The sequence below is a fragment of the Zonotrichia albicollis genome, chromosome 1 (genome assembly GCF_047830755.1).
Source record: "Zonotrichia albicollis isolate bZonAlb1 chromosome 1, bZonAlb1.hap1, whole genome shotgun sequence".
Lineage (NCBI taxonomy): Eukaryota > Metazoa > Chordata > Aves > Passeriformes > Passerellidae > Zonotrichia > Zonotrichia albicollis.
In genome coordinates this window covers 52,747,627-52,771,072 of record NC_133819.1, presented here as the reverse complement: position 1 = coordinate 52,771,072, position 23,446 = coordinate 52,747,627, and the positions used below count along the sequence as shown (strand labels likewise).

General features: G+C 40.0%; 1 protein-coding gene across 8 annotated transcripts in view; it reads left to right on the top strand.

The window, feature by feature from the left end:
- The window catches only part of HECW1 (HECT, C2 and WW domain containing E3 ubiquitin protein ligase 1), a 250,519-nt gene that overhangs the window by 137,673 nt on the left and 89,400 nt on the right, over positions 1–23,446 (top strand). For 6 of the 8 annotated variants that reach the window (XM_074541380.1, XM_074541369.1, XM_074541340.1 and 3 more), the window contains one exon: positions 18,206–18,284. In XM_074541380.1, the coding sequence (XP_074397481.1) occupies positions 18,206–18,284 (79 nt within the window). The remainder of the gene's footprint in view (positions 1–18,205; positions 18,285–23,446) is intronic. The other 2 variants (XM_074541375.1, XM_074541351.1) reach the window with 1 other exon arrangement.

Genomic DNA, 23,446 nt, shown 5'->3' with positions numbered 1-23,446 from the left:
GCGGGATTTGGGGCAGCAGGTAACCAGGGATCAGTGCTGCTCTTCTCTGGAATGTGATGCTTGTCACCAAGGAGGCACTAGCTTTAGACCACTACAGGCATGCTTCAATTCCTAGTACCTTTACACAACATGTTGCTGTAGACATAGCTGCAATGGATTTAAACAGGAAAGGGGTGACATTAGAAAAAGCTGGCATCTGTTAAATTATTAAGTAAAATAATTCTGTAAGGGTTCATCCATCAGACTTTTTCCTATTGAGTTAGTCCAGATGCACAGTTCTGCAGATTTAAAGCAGAGTAGGACAGAACAAAAACCAGGGTCAATGCTACCATTTACAGGTTCTGTTAGATTATTGTCCATTTCTTGCTCTCTCATGGACTCTACCTAAGCAGCACTAACTGTGGAGCCATCCCTATAAGTATCCCTGGCTGCACCCTAGTCTTCATTGTGCAGGTCTTTTGTGCCAATTTTGGGCTTCTCCCTGTTGCCTTAATTTCTTTGTACGTGTTGTTTCAAAGAAAACACTTGGGTCAAATTTAACTTTACTGGGCATCTGATACTGTATGAACTTCTAAGTGTAGATTTAGAATGGTTTAATTAGCAGACTTGCAGTACAGTGCAGAGTTGATATGAAGAAATAAAAAGTATGACAGATGGGAACTGGAGTGATTTTATTTCAGCAGCACCAAGGAGACCATTACACAAGCCATTTATTTGTTAATGGGTTCAATAAGAGTCTGGTATTTCCCAGCCACTTGCTTTTGGAATTTCTCTTGTTACGGTCACATAATAGCCATAGTAATATCTGCACATCATATTGCTCCCTTCTGTGGTTTAGTAAATTATGGAGAGATCAGCAACTGTTCAGCACACTGCACTGGTGTAATCATCCTTGCTTTGGCCTTTTACATTCTTAGATACTATCTCATTAATGAAAAACAATGGAGTTCCTGACATTACACAGTGGGTCTGAGGGCAGATATTTTAGTTTTTGAAGAGGGAAGGAAAGAGGGATTTAGACCTAGGGAGTACTTCAGAGCTGAAGGTGATAGAGTGCTGAAGGAAGGAATGAAGCACGTCCTGCTTCCTCCCTTCTAGGAATTACTTGCTGTGATAGGGCATGAATCTGATTGTGGGTGAGCACAAGATAAATTACCAGGGATAGTTTAGACTATATGACACAGCTTTCTAGTATGTTTCAGTTCAGCAGTTGCAAAAATATTTGCTTTGATGTTACTTTACAAAATAGATTATTTCTACCCTTTTCCCCTGCATTTGCTGGTTTGATTTGTAATTGCCAATTTTGTACACATTGATTTAAATCTCATTCGGTGCACTAGAGGCCTGTTAATCAATTTAAAAAGAGAACGTTGTGTTCTACCCATTTTTTGTGTGTCTTTGTTATTTAGCGAAAGTACTATTTATACTTGGCACAATCTTAATTTAAAAAAAAAATTACACTTTTCAGTTAGAAAAAAAAAGAACAGGAATGTTGCCAGGGTAAATCCAGCATCCAGCTAGTCCAACAGCCAAGACCATGGAAGCTATAAGAATCCTGCAGTACATGGGCATGAAATCCTCTAGGTCAAATTTGGTATGTCTACAGTACTGCCTGATGAAGCATAAAGAGGAAAAGCCCAGGGTTTGGTGTTCTGTGTTCCATTTTCTTTCCAGGACTGCTTATCCACATCATGACTTGCCCTAATGTTTTCACTAGCTGTCCTTTCCTGCTCTGCACTGGACCCACATAGAGAGGCAGATGTTGGGAAAGCCTGTGTCCCTCTTGTAAGTGGGAGGCTTGATGACTGCAAGTCATTCCAGCAGAAAAATAAAATAATTTTGAGCTTGTAATTTATAAGCTTTCTGTCCCCCCATGTTCCCTTTATTAAGGCCTTGCAAGTAAAAAAACCAGCTTTGCTTTCTTCAGTTTTTGCATTTACCTTTGTTCAATTTTATTGTCTTCTCCCATGTTCCAGGATTAGCAAAGATGGAGATAAGAAGCCGTTGATCTCTCCCATCTATGTATCAGTTAGCACTGCTTACAGCTTTACCATGTTTCCTTTTACTGAAGTTCTTCTAAGGTACTTAGATGTATGTGTGTCAATTGACACCTGATTCTGATCTGCCTCTTGTCTTGGACAATTTTTAATACAAAATTATATTCCTGTTCAAGGCATAAGCAGACATTATAATTTTATAATCTCTGCCACTCATGAGTTTTGTGTGTTTATACAGAAATATGGGGAGAAGAAATGTTGAGTGTGGATAACAACCTCATGGTTTTGTGTAGTGGAATATAGACTTGTAGAATAGAATGACAGGATTGTTTAGGTTGGAAAAGACCTCCAAGATTGACTCCAACCTCTGACTGATCACCTTGTCAACTAGACTGTAGCACTAAGTGCCAAGTACACATTTTTCTTGAACATCTTCAGGGATGGTGACTCCTCCACCTACCTGGGCAGCCCATTCCAATGCTTGCCAGCCCTTTCCTTGAAGAAATTCTTCCTCATGTCTAACTTGAATCTCCCCTGCTTCATCTTGAGGCCATGCCTCACTTGCCCCTACCTCCTTGTAGGTAGTTGTGGAAAGCAATGAGGCCGCCACTGAACCTCCTTTTCTGCAGGCTAAACAACCCCAGCTCCCTCAGCTGGCTCCTAGAGTATTTACCCTCCAGACCATTCACCAGCTTTGTTGCCCTTCTCTGGATTCGCTCCAGCACATCAATATCATATACTTCAAGTGAGGGACCCAAAACTGAACACAGGGCTTGAGATTCAGCCTCACCAGAGCCCAATAGAGAGGGACACCACAACAGCCCTGGTCCTGGTGGCCACACTATTTTTGATACAGACCAGGATGCCATTGGCCTGCTGGTTCCCTGGGCACACCCTAGATAATGTTCAGCTGCTGTCAGCCAGCAGCCCCAGGTCCTTTTCTGCCGGGCAGCTTTGCAGCCACTCTGCCCCAGCCTGTGGCACTGCCTGGGGCTGTTGTGACCTGAGTGTAACACCTGTCACGTGGCTGTGTTGAACCTCTTAGAACTGGCCTCAGCCCATCAATCCAGCCTGTCCAGATCCCTCTGCAGAGCTTTCCTACCCTCCAGCAGATCAACACTCCTGCCTAACTTAATGTCATTTGCAAACTGAGGGGGCAGTCAATCCCCTGATCCAGATCATCAATAAATATATTAAACAGGGCATGCCCAATAACTCCACTAGTGACCAGGCACTAATGGGATGTGGCTCCATTCACCACAACTCTCTGGGCCGAGACATCCAACCAGTTTTTAACCCAGCATAGAGTGCAGCTGTCCAAGACATAGGCCACCAGCTTCTCCAGGAGAATGCTGTGGGAGACTGTACCAAAGGCTTTACTTCTCCCTCCTGGGTTAGAAGACCTTTGAAGCAGGAATGATGTTAGTTAGCTAAGAAATCTGAATCAGCTGGGATGAGATGTACCAATTGCTGTATCTGCTGGCCTCCATGACCCAGTGTCTAGTTTAAATCCAGCTGGAAATAAAGCACCATGCGGTCACTCACTTAACCTACTCCCTCTCCCCACCCATCCCCATGAAATGGGGAGGAGAATCAAAGGTAAACTTGTACTTTGAGATAGGAAAAGTTTAGTAATTGATAATAAATTAAATGACAGTAATAGTGTTAAATGATGATGATAATTACAGTAATAATAATAGTAATAATAGTAGGAGGAGGAGAAGGAGGAGGAAAAACAAGTGATGCACAACACAACACCTCTTGCTGACTGATGCCAGCCCCCTTTTTCCAAAACCCAGATCAAACTTCCTACTAAATAACTCCCCGCAGTTTATATACTGGGCATGGTAATCTCCATGGTAATCTCTTGGAATATTCCTTTGGACGGTTCAGGTCACCTGTCCCAGATATTCCCTCCCAGTTTCTTTTGTTAAGTCCTCACTGGAAAAGCATGAGACAAGGAAAAAAACAGTCTTTGACCTGGGATAAAAACAGCAAAAGCCAAAACATCAGTGTATTATCAATACCATTCTCATTCCAAATTCCAAAACACAGCACTTCTAATAGCTACTGAGAAGTTAAATTTACCCTAGCTGAATCCAGGACACCCAGGAAGTCATTTCCAGTTATGTTTCTGGGAGGACATTGTGCTTTCATCAATACAAGAAGCCCATGTTCTGGTTATCACTAAAATCATGCTGACACTTTTTCAAGACTGTCTGACTTAATGTATGAATTCTAATTGTTCAGATTCTAATTTCTTAATGATGGCCCATCTTTAGTACCTGCGACTTCAAGCTAATTTTGCCTTTTTAAAATCACTTGTTCAGCTTTGTTATTGTAGTGATTTTTACAAAACCACCACAGTTATATAGGACTGCTGTTGGTCATCCTTATATTTCACCTCAGATGTGGGTGGCAATGTTTTACTTCTTGGATATGTGCTAAGAATTAATGTTTTCCAAAAAGGTTGCAAATTCTCAAATGAAAGTTGTTATCATAGACTTTAATCTGCTCTTAATTCCTGTTAGCTGATTAGACAAAGCAGAAGACTTAATAGTAAGTATTAGCTATGCTGAAAAGCACAGTGGTCAGGTTTCTGACTGACATGTCCATTCAGGGAAATTGGCATACTAAGCCGTGCTGGTTAGTTTAGAACAAAGAAGAAATGACTCATGTTGAAGAAGGAATGCAAATATTAGCTGAGAGACAGCTGTTTGTGTGGATAAGCCTTCTTAAGATGTTGAATTAATTTTAAAAGATGTACAGGAAAAAACATTAACTCACTGCTTATCTGAAGCAATGAATAAAATCCCAAATGGCTCTTTAAGAGCTTGCAATGAATGAGGCAAAATAAGTAGATGGAGCTGGGACAGTGAAGAAACTTGTTTTGTAAAATTCTTATGGTAGTTTCTGTAACAATAGAAAAATAGGACATCAGGAAAACATGGCAAATACAACAGAATTACTGTATCCTGTAATTGTAATTATGGTTTTATTTTTTAAAACATATGTGAGGTTTGTAAAACAATGTTAGGATGTCAGAGGCTCATCTTATTTCTTGGAGATGGTCTTTTGTTTAACAGTATTTACTGCTGTGTCTCAAACACACTGCCAAGTGGAAAGGGAAGATGAAGGCTAATCTGCAGGGAGAGATGATTACAAAGGTGTGGCTATGGGCTTTAAATCTATTGGTGTAGATTACAGCAACCTGAAAGCCAGATCCACTGAAGTAGTAGAGATCTTTCTGCCTATTCAGTTGGTCCTTCTCTCAAGGCCTGGGTGAGCTACTGCACAAATACAGGCTGGATGCAAATTATTTACATTGTGTTTCTTTGTATGGCTATCTAAAATTACTTACTGCTGAAAGGCATGTCACTATGGACAAGCTGCTTTGGAGTCTAATGCAAAGTTGAGTTAAATTGGTTTTGGTGTTGTTTTGGTTGTGCTTTTTTGTTTGTTTTCTTTTCTTTCAGAAAAGAGCATGGGGACTTAGCTATGGTTTCTGACTGAGGTCTCCTGATGCACTAACCAAGCTGCCTGTGCTCTTTGTTGCTGTCAGAGCTGTAGCCTGCAGGTTTTCAAATGGGAGGGAAATGTTTAGGACACACAAATGAGAAATAAGCTGAACACTTAAGTGGTGAATTTGCTGTGCCAAAGCAGAGCACAGTTTTACAAATCTTTGATGCATAGTTGAGAATACTGATAAATGCTTGGGTAGGTGTACAGATAATAAAGTCTCTGAAGCACCCACAAATGTAACACAGATTTTAGTGGAATCACATATTCCTAAGCTAAAGGATCTCATGTTTCCTGTGGGCAGCTGGAAAGCTGGCACAGTGGGAGGAAAGCTGGGACATAGGTACAAGATAGGTACAAGACCACTTCTTGCGTCCACACATCTGTATCACAAGTATCTGGATACAAGCCAAGGTATGAACTTAAGCCGAGATGGGCAGTTGTGTGCCCAGTCTCCCACTCAGCAATTTTCAACACATTTCAGCAGCTCTCATGTACCAACATGCCTGTTTTAAAGTACTGTGTGAATCTCTTAACATCAGAGCAGCAGCCAGACAAACAGCCAGACATGAAGAGGGAAAGAAGGAGGTCACAGAATTTGTTAAAGCCACATCTGTAGTCTGCACTGAACCTGTGTGTAGCTCTGCAGTGAAGTTTCATATCATCTACAGCTGATAGATGCCAGCAATTTAGTCCTGATTGGATTTTCAGTAACCAAGGACTTTCCAGCAGCCAGAGTAATAGAGAAAAATAATTTCATTTTCTTGAAATATCTTTCTTTTGTTTTCTTTGCTTTCCTTAGTCCTGGAAAGAAGAGGAGCGGGGAGAAAGATCTGGGGAGAGAAGAGATTATTGTCATTTTGCAATGCACAATCCTTTATAAAAATAGCCAGTACTTAAGATCTCTTCTGAAATAACTCATACCTTCAGATAATCTAAAATCAGCAGACATGAGTGAGGAAATGACAATGAGGTGAAATTGCAGGCATTTATAACAGGTAGATTTGTAAGTCATTTTGAATGTTTGTGGATAACCTGCAATAACTTGCAGGTTGTTTCAGTAGAAATACCCTAAGTAGGTGATAGAGAGGAGCAAGTGGTGACTGAAAGCCAGAAGGTTTTTCAGCATCCCAAGAAACACTTGTGCCTGCAGGTATCTGCCCTATGAGTTTAGTGTGCATGGATGTCCATGTGCACATGCATGCAAGCCCTATTACGATCATGCGATCTTATCTTTTATCTGTATGTTGAGTATATCTTGCATCACCTGTACTTAACTTCACACAAAATCTGAGTGATCCAAAAATACATTTATAATGTTGCATTGGGAAAAGTTATGATGGGAGACAGCTAAAAAAAGAAGCTTTAAAATTGATATATCAAGAGGCAGACTTTGTGCTTCACAGTAATCTTTTAGGTTTGCATTTCATGATTTCTTGAAGCTTGACAGGATAACCATGTTCCCTTAACATAGTTTTGTTGATAGAATAAAGTTAAATAATATTGCACACTTTTAAAAATAATTTTTTCCTATCACTATTACTCGGACCTCTTTTTTTCTCAAGCTTTCATACAAGTGGAGAAATTGGTGTAGGTCAGTATGCTTTATATCAGCAGATGTGCATAAGAATATTTCTTTAATAGAATTGTGAACACTTTGTTAATTTTTAATCCTTGAATCTCTTGAGAAACAGTTTCCTTTTCCATTAAATATCTTGCTCTTTTTCCCCTGGCTAGCTAGCTGAGGTCTCAGGTAAGCTTGTTTCCATCTGTACTGAAAACATGCAGTACTGCCCAATCAATATGTCCCCTTTAAAAGGAGGCTTAAATTCTTACATCTATAAGGTCTGATGGAAAGCAACTAAATTGTTCTGACACACTTCCCTTTTTAACTCATCAAGTCTGATTTTTATTTACACTGTGCAGCTTTTGCCCTTACACCTGTATGGTAGGACTTGGTGGTGAACCTAAGTATAAACCACATTAATTAAACCACATGTTGATACTCTTAGTAAAGGACAACCACCACCTCTCATAATACCCAACTAATTCTGTGTAATTGTTAAAGTTCAGTTCACAAAATGCAGAATGGACCATGTCTCAAATACCAACACATTTCTGACTTTTTTTCTGGCAGACTACAACTCTGGACTGTGATTCCAGAGGTGAGATGTTTGAGGGCAGCCTAGGGCTGTTATTTTACACCTGAGTCAGTTAGGTGTGAATTTTTAAAGTGTAATACCAGAAAAGTCTGCCAGTGCCACTGTTGTCAGGGAACCCTGGTTTTTAAAGCAGCCTGTTTATTTCTCTTATTTTTCTGCAAAGGTTCTCATTTACCTCTGTCACAGGCAAGTTTGAAAGCTGCTGCTGTCAGGTTTGAGTTCTAACAAAGCTGTAGTGATCACTGTTGGAGTATTGGGATTTTTCTGGTGTTTGGCTTGGGTGTTTTGAGATGTATCTGAAAAGAGGAAGGGAATCATTTTAGCATGTAAGGATTTGGAATTTTAGAAATTAATTTCTTGCTTTCCTTATTGCATCCTCCACTTCTTTTTCCCTTTGTTTTCCATTTTTGTTATATAGACCCTTGCTTTTTTCCTCTTTTCTGGCTCCAGGTTTTTGTTTTTTTTTCCTAGTAAATTTCTTTCACCTTTATTTTGGCTTCTTCCTTTCAATGCTTTGAAGAGCTTCTGGACTAGGAGAGGTCTAGACTGCCTGAAAAGCATGCTGAGTGCTGACCTCAACCACCCTTTAGGATCCCTTTGCTGCCTCTCAGTCAGGCAGCTGATAGCTGTGTGAGCCTCACAGTGGGGTGGTCAGAGCTGGCAGGGGAGCCCAGGCATGTGAGACACCTCCTCCCTGCGGTGGAGGTGACCTGTGGCCATGTCAGGCTTGGACTGCAGGGCTTCTGTAGTTAATGATTTCCCTGAAATGACAGCACTCCTGCATTTAGTTGACACCACTTTCCCCTCCTACTGTATTTTAGTGACTTTATGTTTGGAAGACTTGCGTCCGGTATGCACCAAGACAAATCCTTCACAAGGCTTTTGGTGGTGACCAAATTGCTGTAATGAATTCATCTCTTACTGGAGATCAGATTTTGTAAAAGCAGCTTCTTCCCAGAAGTCCTTCCTACACCTCAGGTTTGCTTAGTGCCCTGCCACATTCATTTTCAGAATGAGTCTGGCCTCTGTTTTCTTCATCCTTCAGATTGGAATTTACCTACAAGGAGTGGCAGAGGTAGAGCTGGATTTATTTATTCAGTCCTAAGGGAATTCTTATGTGGAATGTTACTGATTCCTTTAACTACTTAATAGGATATTGTAGGGAAGGAGGACTCTAGTCACAACACTTGTTGAAATGATAGCAGGTGGTGGATACAAGCTGCAGCAAGAGACATTCTGATTAGGCTTTAGGAATATGTTTTGTGTCAAGAGAGTAGTCAAGCATTAGAATGGGTTGCCCAGAGAGCTTGTGGGATCTCCATCCTCTGAGATACTCAAAGCTGAACTGGACAGGGCCCAGAGTAGCCAGCTCTAAGTTGCACCTGTTTTGACTGAAGGGTCAGGTGACTTCAGGAGATCTCATCCAACATTATTTATTGTATGGCGGTCTGATTACAGTCAGTATTCCCACAAGCCCACTTCATTGGAGAAGGCTGTTGACTTTTTAAATCCTGCTGTTCTAGAAAGCAGAAACCTAAGAAAAACAAAACATCAAGTGCTGTAGACAGCAGAAGCTAGTTGGAAAACAAAGGCTTTTTTAAATAGAAAAGATTAAAATAAAACAACCACAAAATCAGACAAATAACAAAACAAGCAAACAAAAAATAAAACCCATGAGTTTGCTAAGGTGAGATAAGCAGTTTCTGCTGAGTCTAATGGATCTGCTAAAAGGAGAAACACTGAGTGTGAATGAGGCTGCATTAACTCACTATAGATACTGTAAAAGCAGAATTTTATTTTTCTTCTCAGCTTTATTCTTTCTGTGGCATCCTGACTTGAAAAATGCTCTGTGTAGTGAAATGCTTTATTAGGAATTCAGCAAGATCGAGAGACATCTGAAGTAGCACAGATATTTCTCTACTTTTAAATTCAGACTATAAATCTACAGTTGCCTCATTTCTGCCCAAAGTGGGACCCAAGGTTGAAAGTAAAGTGTCTGTAACTTACTTCTGGAAATAATGGCATTCATAGTTGAACTGGTATTTGAGGCATTCATTTAGAAGAATGGGCATTGTTCGCTGCCTAGCTGCTTCTTTTATGGTGCAAAGGGTCATTGACTCCCTTGTCCAGAGCTTTGTCAGCATGACTAATGCTCTGAGCCCTTCTTTAAACAGGCTTAGCTGAGAGATCCATTCTCTCCCCCACTCTCCCTCGAGTGTCAGCATTACTCATCTGTGCACTCGTCCCACCCAAACCATGTCAGAAGAGTGAGCAGCTTCTGAAGCTGTAGTTAAGGCAGCTGCTGATGGTTTCCTGCCTTTCATAGACATCATGGATGTGTCAGTGTTTCCACCATATGTGCCCTATGTTTTGGTGACTCCGGTCGTTTCATAGGCAGAGAGAAAAGGTGCAATTTTTTAATTCTCCATACAAAGTGTTTTCATGATAAGTTTGATTTTGAAGTCTGTGGGGCAAATTTTATACAAAATTACATGATCCAATCAGTGCCCAATAGGCGTCTTCATCTGTCAATGGCAAACTTCCCATTATTTCAGTGGCTTGCAGGATATTGCTTAGGTGTTCCAGGGAGGATAATATTTACGAGCAGTTCTTGCTGTCAGAGTGCTTAAGTGGACCTGTCAGATTTACAGGGCCAATACTGGTCTGCATTAGGCAGCTGCCTGATATAAATCTGATCATAACAACAGATTTTCTTAGAGATTTTTTTTCTGGATGGTGGTAACACTGGGAAACACAAAGCTGTTTAGCAACCACAAGGAGCCATCTTCCTTCCTGCTAACTAAACTGCAGTTTGTTTTGAACATTGGGTGTGTAAAATACTGTTTGGAGCACTTTAATCTTGCTGAGAGACTTCTTAAGGCTCATGGGGTCATTGCCACCAAATAACCTGCAGTCTTAGAGCCAATGTGGGGGCAGTTGGTAGGATATTCTGCAGAAAACAATCCTCCCCAAAGTTTGATAGGTATAAGTGAAAGATCTGCTGCTTAGAGGTAGTCCAGCCCTCAACCCAGAAACAGCAACCCAAAGCCTACCACGTGCATGTGTGATTGTCTTTCAGCATCTGAAAATCTACGACCATGTTTCAAAGAGTGAAGGAAGATTAGAATCTCTTATCAAAGTCTTTCCTCTGCTGCCAAAGAATAATTGAAGTTTATTAGGCAGGGCTGTTGAAACAATTAAAAAGATGCATTTATTAAATTTTTGGAAGAAAAAGATTTTGGACTCTATGGGAGGTACTGGTTTCTTGCCTCAGTCCTTGATATTGTTTTAGTTGGAAGTGTTTGCTCCCAGCACCCTTATTTGAGATTCTGGTTATACTGAAAGAGCATTCTAGGCACGTAGGATTGGTTGGGGAATATGAAATAGCTTCATGCCAACATGGAAACCTCCATATACTTGGCATGTATTCTCACTGGATGTCCTCTTGTCATAAGCCTGTTGCTAGTTGCCTTCTAGAGGATGCCACTGAGGCACTTCACTAAGCAGCAGGGGTTTTTTCGGTATTTTAGTTTGGCTGCCACAGTTTGTAATCTAGTATCTGGTGAAAAAATTCATAACGTTTTCCATGGGGGAGAAAAATTTTTATTCACTTACTTGCTACCTATTTAAAGGGTTTCTAGGACAAGAGTTTTTGGAATGAAAAACTTCTGTGTCCTTGGAATAAATAATCAATAAATACTGCTAGAGGGTGGGGCAAAAGACGTGTTCTGCAGAGAGAGGGTAATTGTCATATGCCCACAAAAACCACATTCTCTACTGAATTAGGGAATGGCATTGAGAAGGTGGTGTTAGAAATAGATTAGCAACTGTTGTAAAATAGTTGATAATTGTTAAGCATGTACTGTTAGTTTGGTTGTTATTTTGTAGAAGGGGTTAAAAGGATAGTTATAAGAAATAAAGTACTCAACGTACCATAATACACCTAAGTGCACCACCTCCCATGAAAAACAAGCCAGCCTGGACAGAACTGTAATGGGCCAATCAAGGGCCTTAAACCTTCATGCAAATGAAGGATCCAACAAGAAACCAATCCAGAGGAACAAAAAACAGGATAAAAAGGTTGCATCTGACCCACTGACCGTGTGCTGCTCCACCTGGAACATCGGGGACATCTCTGCTGAAGAAGACCCAGTGCTGGCGCTGCAGCATCCTCAACGGGAACGCTCATGCTCAGCCCGCAGGCCCCCTTGCTTTAGGCCTTTCTTTTTCTTATAATAAATGCTGAAGTCACTTTAGTACCAGGAGCTTGCTCTCATTTTTAACAGTGGTCTATTACAAGGCTAGAATGCTGCTGACCAAGGCACATGGGGAAGGCTCTGTGTATGTGTGTGGTCACATCCTTCAGGGACGGGAGCCGCGGCCGAGCGCCCAGCAGGAGTGAGGCTACTGCTGGAGAAGCTGGCAGCTGTTTGGAAGCACCTGATAGAAAAATACCACTGTGCCAGCACAATGGCTTAACAAGCTAACAGGATAAGTGGAATATATTGCATTCAAGAGCTGGATAATTCTGTTAGCAGAGTGGGGGTTGCAGCTGAAGCACTGCCACTAATTAGGGGTAGATTTTCAAAGTGGTGCCTGGGATTATAGACAGACATAATTCTGCCAGTGGCAGTCAGGGAGCTCAGATCTGTATTTGTTCCTTTCAGAATTCGCCCCTTGCGTCCCAGAGCAGCTTCTGCACTGAAGAAGCCAAGTGATGGTGTGAAAGGCGGCACTTAGCCTGTGTTTGCTTAGTGAATTTTTTTACAAAACAGATCATTTTTTAAATTCTGCACCTGGGAGGAAACAGGAATATTCACTCATTTGCAGATCTACTGAGGAATTCCCTCTCTAAAGAAGATGGTAGAATATGAAGTGTGAACTCAGGATGATGTCTGATTTTCTCTTACTGTGATAAGATGCTTCACTGCTGAGCTGTAGAAAATGTAAGCCTTTTTCCACTTGTTTTGAAGAGTTGACCAAATGTTAAGCATTAAGTGAAGTCAAGAGTGCAACAGTAAAAGCCGACAGAAATAGGTTAGGGGAGAAAAATTTTTGAGGACTGTTCTGGACTCCTGTGCAATGTACACTCTGGTCTATTAGAACAATAGCTCCAAGCTGGTTTAAACTGAAATCAGCAAGGCTGTTAGCCTTACTTGTTTTGCTTTAAATCTGCTGGCAAGTTCAGTGGTCTTGAAAAGCAGAGAACAGAGAACTGGAGCTTGAAGTAAGCATAGTGCAGGCAGTGACTGGACAGCCTGTCTTTTGCACTGCAATACCACATCTTTATCTCTGACGCATCTAGCAACACCTTTTCTGTTTGCTGATGCACAATTTGGGACTAAATTGAGTCTATTTTTCACTTTTGAGTTGAACCAAGCACAGGTTGTAGCCTTCCCTTTTCGTAATGCTCTAATCTACTGCTTTTCATCCTCAGAGCCAGTGTGTACAAACAGAAAGTATTTTGCTGCTTTACATTTGTGGTTTCCAGCCTTCTTTCATGGTAGACTTGATTATAGGTCTGAATAGTGCTACTTGGAAGTGTGAGCTTTTCTGAATACTTTGATATGTCCTTAGATCTACTTTTTAAAAGAAAAGCTCTTGTGGATACATAGTATTACCTCAGCTAGAGCCTTGCCAGTTCACAGTACATGATTGTTTAATCTGTGTTAGATATTACTGCAGTTACAATCTGGGCTATCATTGTAAAATATTCTTGGTTTCAATTAGCATCTTGTAAAATGGGAACTTGATTATATGGAGCATTAGGTCATGTCCACAATGTTCACCGTGATATAAAGTCAGTGAAAGCAAACAGGTAGTGCAGGACTGATTTTAATATCTCTGTGATTTCCTCTGTTTAAATGAAAGAAATACTGACCTGTGGGAGGTAATTTCTATCAGTTAAATGCCACCATTCTTTTGCAGCAGCAGCCACTGATACAGAAGTGCTTTGGCTGTCAGTGAACAGTGAGATTAATTAATCTAGGTGTTTCTTCTACTTTTGGGAAAAGAAAATTCACTTAGCTTTGTTGAATCTCTTCAGGCAAGCGCAGTGGCCAAAAATGTCCTCTTCCTTCTGATGGAGGACAGGAATCCTTTCCTTCTGGAGAGGAGGAGTGCTACAGAGCACTAAGACATAAGAGTGTTTTCCTGTGCTGTGTGTGGGAAAAAGAGTAAGTGCTTGTATTTGTCAGCTGTGCATGTCTAGCTGTGGTAGGTACACATAATACAATCATATTTATCCTGTTTTGTATCAGCAGGACTTTAGGAACAGTTAAGGTTTGCTGCACAACAGACAAACATGCTAAAAGGAATTTAATGCTGCAAAGGAGGTTTTACCAGAATGTTGCACTATAACTGGTCACTGTGGTGTCCAAAAGCAGGTTTTCTAGTACAGCACTAGGTAAACACAGTTACAACAATTAGTTTCTTCCAGACCTGTATTCACACTGTACCTGTGTCAAAAAGTATTTGCTTCATCATAACCTAAGCCGCTTTATTTTCAGGAGCAAGAGTATTGTCCTTGTTATTATTCCACGTATTTAGGTAGACTAGTGAAGGGAAAGGTATTTTAGGAGGTAATTTTTATTACTTGTGAGAGTCTCTGTTTCTGGATTTTTGGTTAGACAAATTTTTAATGATGCGCTTGGAATTTTGCCTCGGCAAGAACTGATGGACTCTAATACTTTGGGCTTTCTCAAGATGGTTAGTTTTTCATAACACATACCATGGCTAAGAGAAAAGGATTCTCAAGGGCACCCTTTGCTAGTGTGAAACCTGCCTACTTTCTCATTCAGGGTCACATAGCTTTCTTCTAGCATTTGCAGGAACTACTCACAAGGAAAAGTGATTCCAGGACAAGACTATTATTTTTAGCTTTCAGTCTTCTCCTTTGGTCTTGTTTTTTCTCTAGAAAATGAAAAGCACTACCAGAGCTGGACTGCTTCCTGAGGTGAGCAAGTCCCAACAGGCTTCAGTCTGGCCTCAAGTACCTTCCCATGTTTCACAGCTGGCCATCACAGGTGCTGGTAGTCATCTTTCACTTTGCTTCAGAGGCTGAGAAACTCTTATCACAGACCAGAAGATTTTACTGAGTGTGTGTTTACTGGAAAATATTTTAAAGGAAGTACTGATGCTTCTCTTAGTGTTTGAATGTATGTGCTGACATCAGTGGCAATGATGCTGACTCCAGCTACATTCAAAGAAATCAAAAGGAGGTTTGAACCCAGTTCAGGAAGCCTTTGGTTTTTGGAGAGAAATTCAGCTAGGCTTGAAGTTGCAGCTCGTGTCCCATTTCATGTCTAGATATAGCAGAAGTGTGTAGTAAAAGCATATTAATTCTGTTTTGTATCAGCAGGACCTGTAAAATAATTAGGCTGGATTGTGAAATGTGCAGAAATGGCATTATAAAATAAAAATATCAAGCTAATTCAGACTGAGCTCTCACTTCAAGGGCATAACAAAGCCCAGAAGTTATTGAGGGAAAATTACATTTGTTCCTTTTCATGTGAAGGACTTCAAGCCCATAGGATGTCAAGTGATGAGATGAATGTTGTCTGTCAACTAACTGTGTTTTAAGTGGCAGTTGAGAAGATAGAGCGGTTTTTACCTCCTGATGACTAAACTCAAGGTTTACTTACAGTGATAAAACTCCCAATGTAGTTATATTGCAGCCACTAAAATCAGTGTGGATTTCCTTCATGATAAATAGCAAGCAGGAACAGTGTGCACATCCCTCTCTCAGGCCTAAAGATGAAACCCGTTTGATATGGCTGCTGATGAGCTGTTGTGACCACTCACCCTCTTTGGCCCTGCTCTGCATCAGGTGCAGCTCTGTCCTCATTGCTGCGGACAGTCTGATACTGCATTGGAAAACAGTGAATCCAAACTGCAGCAAATAGCTCTTCTTATTTTAAGAAAATCAGACTTAATGTTGGCAGATTTGTCTCCCTTACTTCCTTGCTGTTCCTTCTGACTTCTTGAAATGCCAATATTAAAGTATAATGACTTTCTTAGCCTTCCTATTACTCTTCCTATTCTTTGAGAGAGGATGTTTGCCGGCTCCTGAGCCTGCTCTGGCATGTGCCCTGGCATGCTTAAGGACCCTATCATGAGAAGGTGCTGTGCATGTGTGAGGAGGGCAGACCAGTGCCTTCAGACCACTGGAGGATGAGGAGCACAGATTTGTGATGACAGCTACACAGGAGGCTCAGTTGCGTAAAGTCTTTAGTGGTGCATCACAGGCCTCAAACCAAAGGACAAAAGCTTCTGTCCTTCAGCCTTTCTGCCCTGCATTCCCTTTCTCATCTGCCTGGCCAGGAAGAAAATTGGAAAAGCTTCCACCAAGTGTTTCATTTTGCTAAGGTTAATTGCTAGGCATTCTCAAAACGCCTGGCATGCTGATGTAGTGCTGCATCTTAGAGAGTTATGCAGGGGTCAGCTACTGAGGATGGAACTCGTTGGCACAGCAGGGCTGGCTTTTAGTAGCCTGATTGTATGGCTGAATGGTGAGCACTTGACAGGACACTGTGGGGTGCACCTGCTTCACGGAACAGATGGACCCTTCAGGAGCAAATAAATTTATGTTGTTGTTTCACTTATGGGACTGGATGTGTTATTACTCCCCTTGTATAAATGGCAAGCTTTGTAAGTGCAAGTTTGACCACGCTGAGGATGCTTTGCTTTTTATTAGGATTTGTGACAACAGTCTATTATGACTGTCTCAATATAGTTTCACTAATGTAGATATGGCTCCTGAAGGGCCATTTAATACCAAACATTTTAAAGTTTTGAACAGGTTGGCAGGACCCTATCAGATCCACCCCAGTTTGTTCAAAGTATAGTCTGCTGAACTATTCTTACTGGCATGATGTATGACATACATGGCAGGTCTAAATAAAACCCCAGAAAAATGTTAAAGGACTAGAAAAAAGCACCTTTTGCAAACATGCACATATCTAGGTTGGTTGGCTTTGTTGCTATCCTGGACAAAATAATGAAAAGACCCTAAAAGTAAGCATTAAAGCATAATGTGTAATTATTAACAGGCAGTGACATAGCATGAAAAATACATGCTGACAAGGAAATGTCATTGTTTCTTGATGGGGTCACAACTTTGGCTGGCTCAACGTTGTTGAGTTCTTGTCATAAAATTCCATAGTCACATACATTCTGATTTAAATATGTGTCTGTCCAGAAATCAGTGGTGGCTTCAATAAACATGTTGAAACCGACTTTGCTGAGAAGGCCAATAGTGCAATTGCAACTAATTAGCTGTGATCCAATAGGTATGTTTCTATTGGATTTTATTCATAGTCCTGCCCTGCTCAGTACCTTTTATCCTGTTTAGACAATCTGCTTATGACAAAATGCTTATGACTCAAAATGAGGTCCAGCATAACCCATTATTTTATAAGGATGTCTAAATTCATCCATGTATTTTTGATCTCATCCATGTGAGGTTGTTTAGTCCCTGCTAGCTTGGCTAAGTACTCACTTGCCCAGGTTTTGCACTATCTGGGGGCAGAGAGCAGCTTGTCTTCTAAGTTAAGCTTGGCTACACAATATTTAATATACCGAGCAATGAGTCACAGCTGAGTGGGACTTCAGTTGCTGTTTCCCATCAGAAATTGGAACTCCACTGCATAAATGCTGGTTTTCTTTTTTGGCTGAAAGCTGAGTGGCAAGAGTGACATGGAGCTGCTGCTTCCTGGGGGCAGAGCAGCACTTGGTTTGACTCCAAAGTCGGTGGGAAGCAGTGCTCATAGCACCCCCTCCCTGCTGAGCTCGGAGTCTGACACCCGATGGCATGTCCTCTGCCCTGCTCAGGGGCTCCACACAGAAACTGCTGCTGGTGGCCTTCTCCCATGGGTGTTCTTGCTTCCCAGCTCTGATCAAAGCCAGAAGGCAGCTTGGGGTCTAATTAGTGCACAACAGCAGCTCACCAATAAACTTGCTGAACCAAAGACTGACATTAAAAACTGAACTGTGGAGTACAAAGTGTGATCTATGGATTTTTAGGGGTTTTTTTCCAGTTCACCCTCAATGCATATTGTTAGCGTAATTCACAGTAGGTTTTTTGTGCAGGGTGCTAGTAATCTCTCAGAAGTCTTTCTCAAAGGTATGCAATAAACCCTCTGGAGCAAGATTTTCCTCACAAGTAATAAGGTATTATAAAGATGGAAGTTGTTTCAAGAGGTGCTAGCCACATCCCCATCCTTATGTAACACTTTTGTCTCCTGACCAATAAGTTGTTCCTTTTCGGGTGAAGAACTGCTATATTCAAATTGCAGTAGTATTTTTGCATCATTATGGGTTTTTAAGGTAAAGCTTCCAGGCAGGGATGACTTAGGCCATGAATGGTTAAATTATTACCTAGATAAAAACATGGTTTTGATCTCTAGTCATAGAATTGATTCTTAATTGTAAAACTAACTATGAATCTGTATAAAAAACAGTTACTAAGCAATTCTCTGTTCAGTAGTTGTTGGAGACTACTCTTTCTCATAATTCTTTATCTCCCAGCAGATTTTTAAAAGCATCACCAATGAAGACTCAGTCCAGGGACAAGGAAGTCGGAGACTGATAAGTTTTTCACTGTCAGGTAAGTCACTGCTGATAAGTAAGTTTTAAGCCCAAAGAGTTTGGGACTGAAGTTACTAGAACCTTTTACGTACACAAGTGTGTAAATATATGTATATATTTATGCATGGATTCTTTGTCTGTACTAGAAGTAATGCTGAGACAAAGAATAAAAATCTATGATTATTGCCACACTATTTTCTTTCAATGAGTGTTACGTGCTTGTTCTTGTAAGTACTTGTTCAAGTAGAGTTCTGGGGCCATATTAGGTTTTTCTGTTTACAATTAAATATGTAGGTCACAGAAAGCAAGATCAAAGGCATGTGCTTTATTTACAGAGCAGAATGGATTTGTGGTAGTACTCTGTTCCTTGGAAAGCACGTTCCGCAGTCATGGTCTGGACCTAAGGCAGATCCATGTGCTGTGGTGCAGAAGATTCTCTGTATTGCTCTAAAGCAACTCTCAGACTTCTTGAGCCAGAAGACTGCTCTCATTTATCTGCATTTCATGAGGAATGCTTAGCCTCATTACTTGGCATGTTACTGCAGGTTTTAAAGGCTTAATATGTTTCCATGTAACAGCTATGAGCCATTTGATCTAGCTTTGGTAAGAACAACATGTAAATCATGTCTGTAGACAGAAACCAATTTGTCAAAAGTGAGTGGTTATGCACATGACTCTTATTTTGGAGTCTTATGCTTAGCTCCTGGAGGACCAAGAGAAAGATGCTTGACTTGACTTGGAAATTCTTTGAGCAGGTAGTACAAAATGTTACCCTAGTTCAAAAGTTTTATAGGTGTAGGCCTTTAAGTGTGAAGTCCTACTCTTGGACAAGCATCTCATATGATTGGTTTTGGCCATATGATTTATTTCAAGCTTCCCTCTATTAAGGATGCATGTCAGTGCTTTTCCAACTTAGGCAGCCAGTGTAGTTCTTGAGAGGTTGTGTATGACACATAGCAGATCAGATTGACATTGGACAGGGCTTTTTTAACACATGACTTACATTTGCCAGGTTGCACGCTGGACATCCACCCATCAGTTGATAAAACCACAGGTTTAGCTCAACAGAAATAAAGATGCATTAATATTTTTTAATGTCCATAAATAATCTTACACAGAAAATGTGGCCCAGAACTAGTTACAGTTTTTCATTCTCTCAGATTCTTTGGCTTAGTAAGCCAAGAAGTGTCAATAGTAATTTGGGGTTTCAAGAGCAGTAAAATGTGGGGTCAGTGGGCCCTTTTATGAACTAGAGTATCTAATTTACACTTTGATTGAAAGTATATAAAGACTATACCTCAAAATGTGTGTGGGATATCTAATTCATGTGATTCACAAGCAATTAATCTGCATATATATAGCATCCATATTAACAATATCATCATAGCCAGCTATATGAAAAGCTTTGATAAAATAGTTTGGCAATTATTTTATCAAAAATCTCAGTTATCAAAATAGTTCCATTTCAGTCTTTCTGAAATTAACAGATTAACACATCACATGGATTTATTTATTACCTTCTTAGTCAGCACCACAGCAACAAAATGTTGTCTCTCGCAAAGCAAAATTATTGCTATTCCTATATCTATTATGCTAGCTAATAAAATGCAGATGAAGGCAGACCTCCCAGAGGCATCAGAAGGAATTGAGATTCCTTTCCATTTGCACCCCTATCTCAGCAGTAACCCCTCTATTGTCACGAGTCCTTTTTGCTCATACAGGGTTTTCCTTTTCAATATCTGTATTTTGGTATACTGTCATCTTCAGTCATTGGTTAATACAGTCATTACTTAAAAGTTAGGTTTCCAAATTATGATTGATTTAGTTGCAGTTAAAAAAAAGTGGCTGGAGTGTCATTAATGTGACTGGAGCCCATTGCACCAACACAGAGGAACCATGCCCTAAGCAGTCCATAATTTAAAGAATGCAAGAAGAGCTATGCCTTCTGCCATATAATTTTTTAGAAGAAAAAGTTATTAGAGTGGGAGAGGAAAATCTCAAAGTAGGCCAAATCATAAGAAATGCTGAGCAACATGAGTGCATTTCAGCTGCCTTGTATTGCTTTCTCTACCGCTGAGAGAGTCCAGTGAGACCCTGTGTTAAAATGAACTGTGTGGAAACAGGTTTTTTTTCTAAAAAGCTGTTGACAAAGTGCTTTATTCTTCCTGTAGTTTATTTTTATTGAGTATTTGGTTGGACAAAATCCAATTGTTTTACTGGAGGGTATTTTTCAGAAAATATTTCTGGATTGAATAAAAATGTCAAACAAAGAAAAAGGTGTAAAATGATCCTTCAAGGCACAAGAATATGACTAGCTTCTTGAGAATGGAAATAGCAGAGAGTTTGCATTATGTCACTAGGAGAGTTGTTTACTTCATGTTTGCTTCCTTGAGACTGGAAGTTATTCCTGTGAAAGGCTGGTTTAGATTAATAGGTTCACTGGCAGCACTGGTCTCAAAGAAGATAATTTCCCATGATTAAGCTTCTTAATAATTTTTACGATGACTGTATTATTATATCTTTCATTATTTAAAATACCAAGAGAAATATTTTAAGGCTAATTTAGCTAGACTGAAAAAAGCCTTTAAGGAAAACTCTGCATTTACTTTTCAAATGTGCCTTTTCCACTGTTCCCAGTGAATGTCACGCTTCCAATAAGGTGGCTGAAAAGCATCAGAGCTCTCTTGCATGAAGTACAGAAGGAAAATATGTGCTAAGTTTCCTGAGATGTACCAGCTACTTCACTTGCAGGTTCATGGTTTAACAGCAGTATAATGCATTTGCTGAAAGCCCCTAAAACCAGTCTTGTTGGCTGGTATATTTAGAAAGTGTTATCATGTGGTTTGCATAATATGCCTCCTAGCTCTATGCTGCATCAAATAAATTTTTCCAGGCTTTAATATTTCACATATCTCATGTTTTTGCACACTTTATTTATAAGTGTCCTTGGGGAGCAAATTACCAGAAGATCTGAATATTTCACAAACATTCAGGCATTTATCTCCATCACACATCTCTGAGAATCTTGTTAGTTGTTTTTGTGTGGTTTTCAGACCAGATATTCAAGTAATAACAGTTGTCAGTTTATAGAAGATAGAGCATAAATCACAACTGAAAATAGTATAAGGTCTGCTAAGGGTCATTATGACTGTAGCTGTTAGCATGAAATGCTTGTTCAGAATGCAGATATTTAATGCCCTTTATTTTCCAACAATTTTTAAATCCTAGTGGCTGACTTTATAACTACTAATTCCACACCTTTTTCTTACTTGTCAGATCTTGTGTCAAGGTGAGGTGGCTTTTTACCATGTTCAGTACACATTGTGCCTATGAGGTATGCCTAGACTAGCAGGTTGAAAGGCCTCAGAAGGCTTTGAACTCCACTACTCCATTCTCCTAGTTAACACAGGACACCTTTCCCCGTGGTGTGAGCTTTGTGTGAGTTTGGCTCAGAGGTATCTCACAGACAGGTGTGTAGTCAGGATCTGAGGATACCAAGACGGTGCTTTGCTCCAGTGGTTGATCACTTGCAGTGATAAAAACACCCCCTTGCTGTGATAAGGTGTTCATGTTTATGGTTCAGACTTTTTCTGTGTTTTCATTTTTGATGAAGATGATTAAAAAGGTAGCCTCTCTCTCAGACATTTTGGAATAATTAATTCCATACTGCTTGTCTTTTATTAATGCACCTATTTTCTTCCTAATATGTCTACTGACCTTTATTTAAACAAATGAGAAACTCTTTTGTTTTTCTTTGAAGCATTTATAGCTAGAAAAAAAATCTTCTCTTTTTTATTGTCTTTAATGTTTTGCCTGGGAGCCTTGCGACAGAAACATTTTGGTTTATCTGATCCACTTAGTCTTTTTTTTTTAATCTCCAACCTTAAAATACCTTCTCGTGCAACTACACTAGCCCTTTCTTTTTTTCCTGCATTTTATTTTAAAATAAAAGTGAAGTCTGTTTGTCTTTATGTCTGTAATTTCTGAGAGCAAAAAGAAGCACTTTATTTAACCCTTTGCATATCATCAGTTGCAGAATCTCATTCAGTAGCTGAACAAGTCAGTCATCTCTTGTACTTCAAGTAATATCTTTCTCAATTCCCCTGCATAAGTTTGCTGTGTTGGATTTTAATACTTCCTGTCATTGCACATTACTGTTTGATTTCTAGAATAGATTCCTTAATATTTGCTTCTTGAAATCGAATTAATATCAGATGCAATACTTCTGCAAATCCATGCTCACCTTCTTCCAAAGAGGTTCTTCTTGTTCTGTCCAAGGTCTACAAAAGAAACACTGACATATTAACACCCTGGCAATTACCTTCTCTCATTGGCAGTCTGTCCAGATACCAGTCCTGTTCAAGTATGTTTCTTCAGTGTCAGAATCAGAGCTGATAGCTCTTTGGGAATCCACAAAGGAAATCTGAAGGGAAATGATGGAGTTGTCCATTGACATCCAAATTAGCAACTCTTTAGTTGTGATGGATTATGAAGATGGTTTATTTTGCTTTGATACATGAACTATCAGGATCTCAGTAAGATGACAGTATTTTTTACTTTCTGCCATTAATGAACAGATCATAGAATAAATTCTACTTTGTTTTCCTTCAGACTAGATCATAATCTAAATTGACCATGGCCATTCCAATAAGACTAGGGTCTTGCCAGTGTACTGTGAACTTCATTAGTTCTGGTTTTAGGTATATTCTGGGTAAGTTTGGCATAACTCAAGATGTCTTCATTCCCTCAAGGGGTCAGATGGCTCATAAGGAATATGTCTCTTTGTGTGGTCTTGAGATCATGAGGCTGATATGCCAAATATGAAAAATGTGAATTTGGTGTGTTGAGCATAGAATTTCTTAGGGTTAATAATCTCTGCACAAGTGCCAGTACAGATACCTGCAAGACATCAATTGTCATCACTTGGATGGTGCTGAGGAAGACAAAGAACATTCAATATTTGGCATTCGTTGAAAGGAATTCACCATCTGTTTTAAAATATCAGTATCTGTTTCTCAAAACTAGTAGCTCTGCTACTTACTAGTCTTTCACCCTTCTGTTGGGTTGTAGACTCTGGAATCTTCAGTAGAACATTCAGCAGAATATGTGCCATCAAGAGACCAGAGGGACTGAGTCTTCTTAAGACACATCTATAAACTGCAAAGAGCAGCCTTGTGTGTT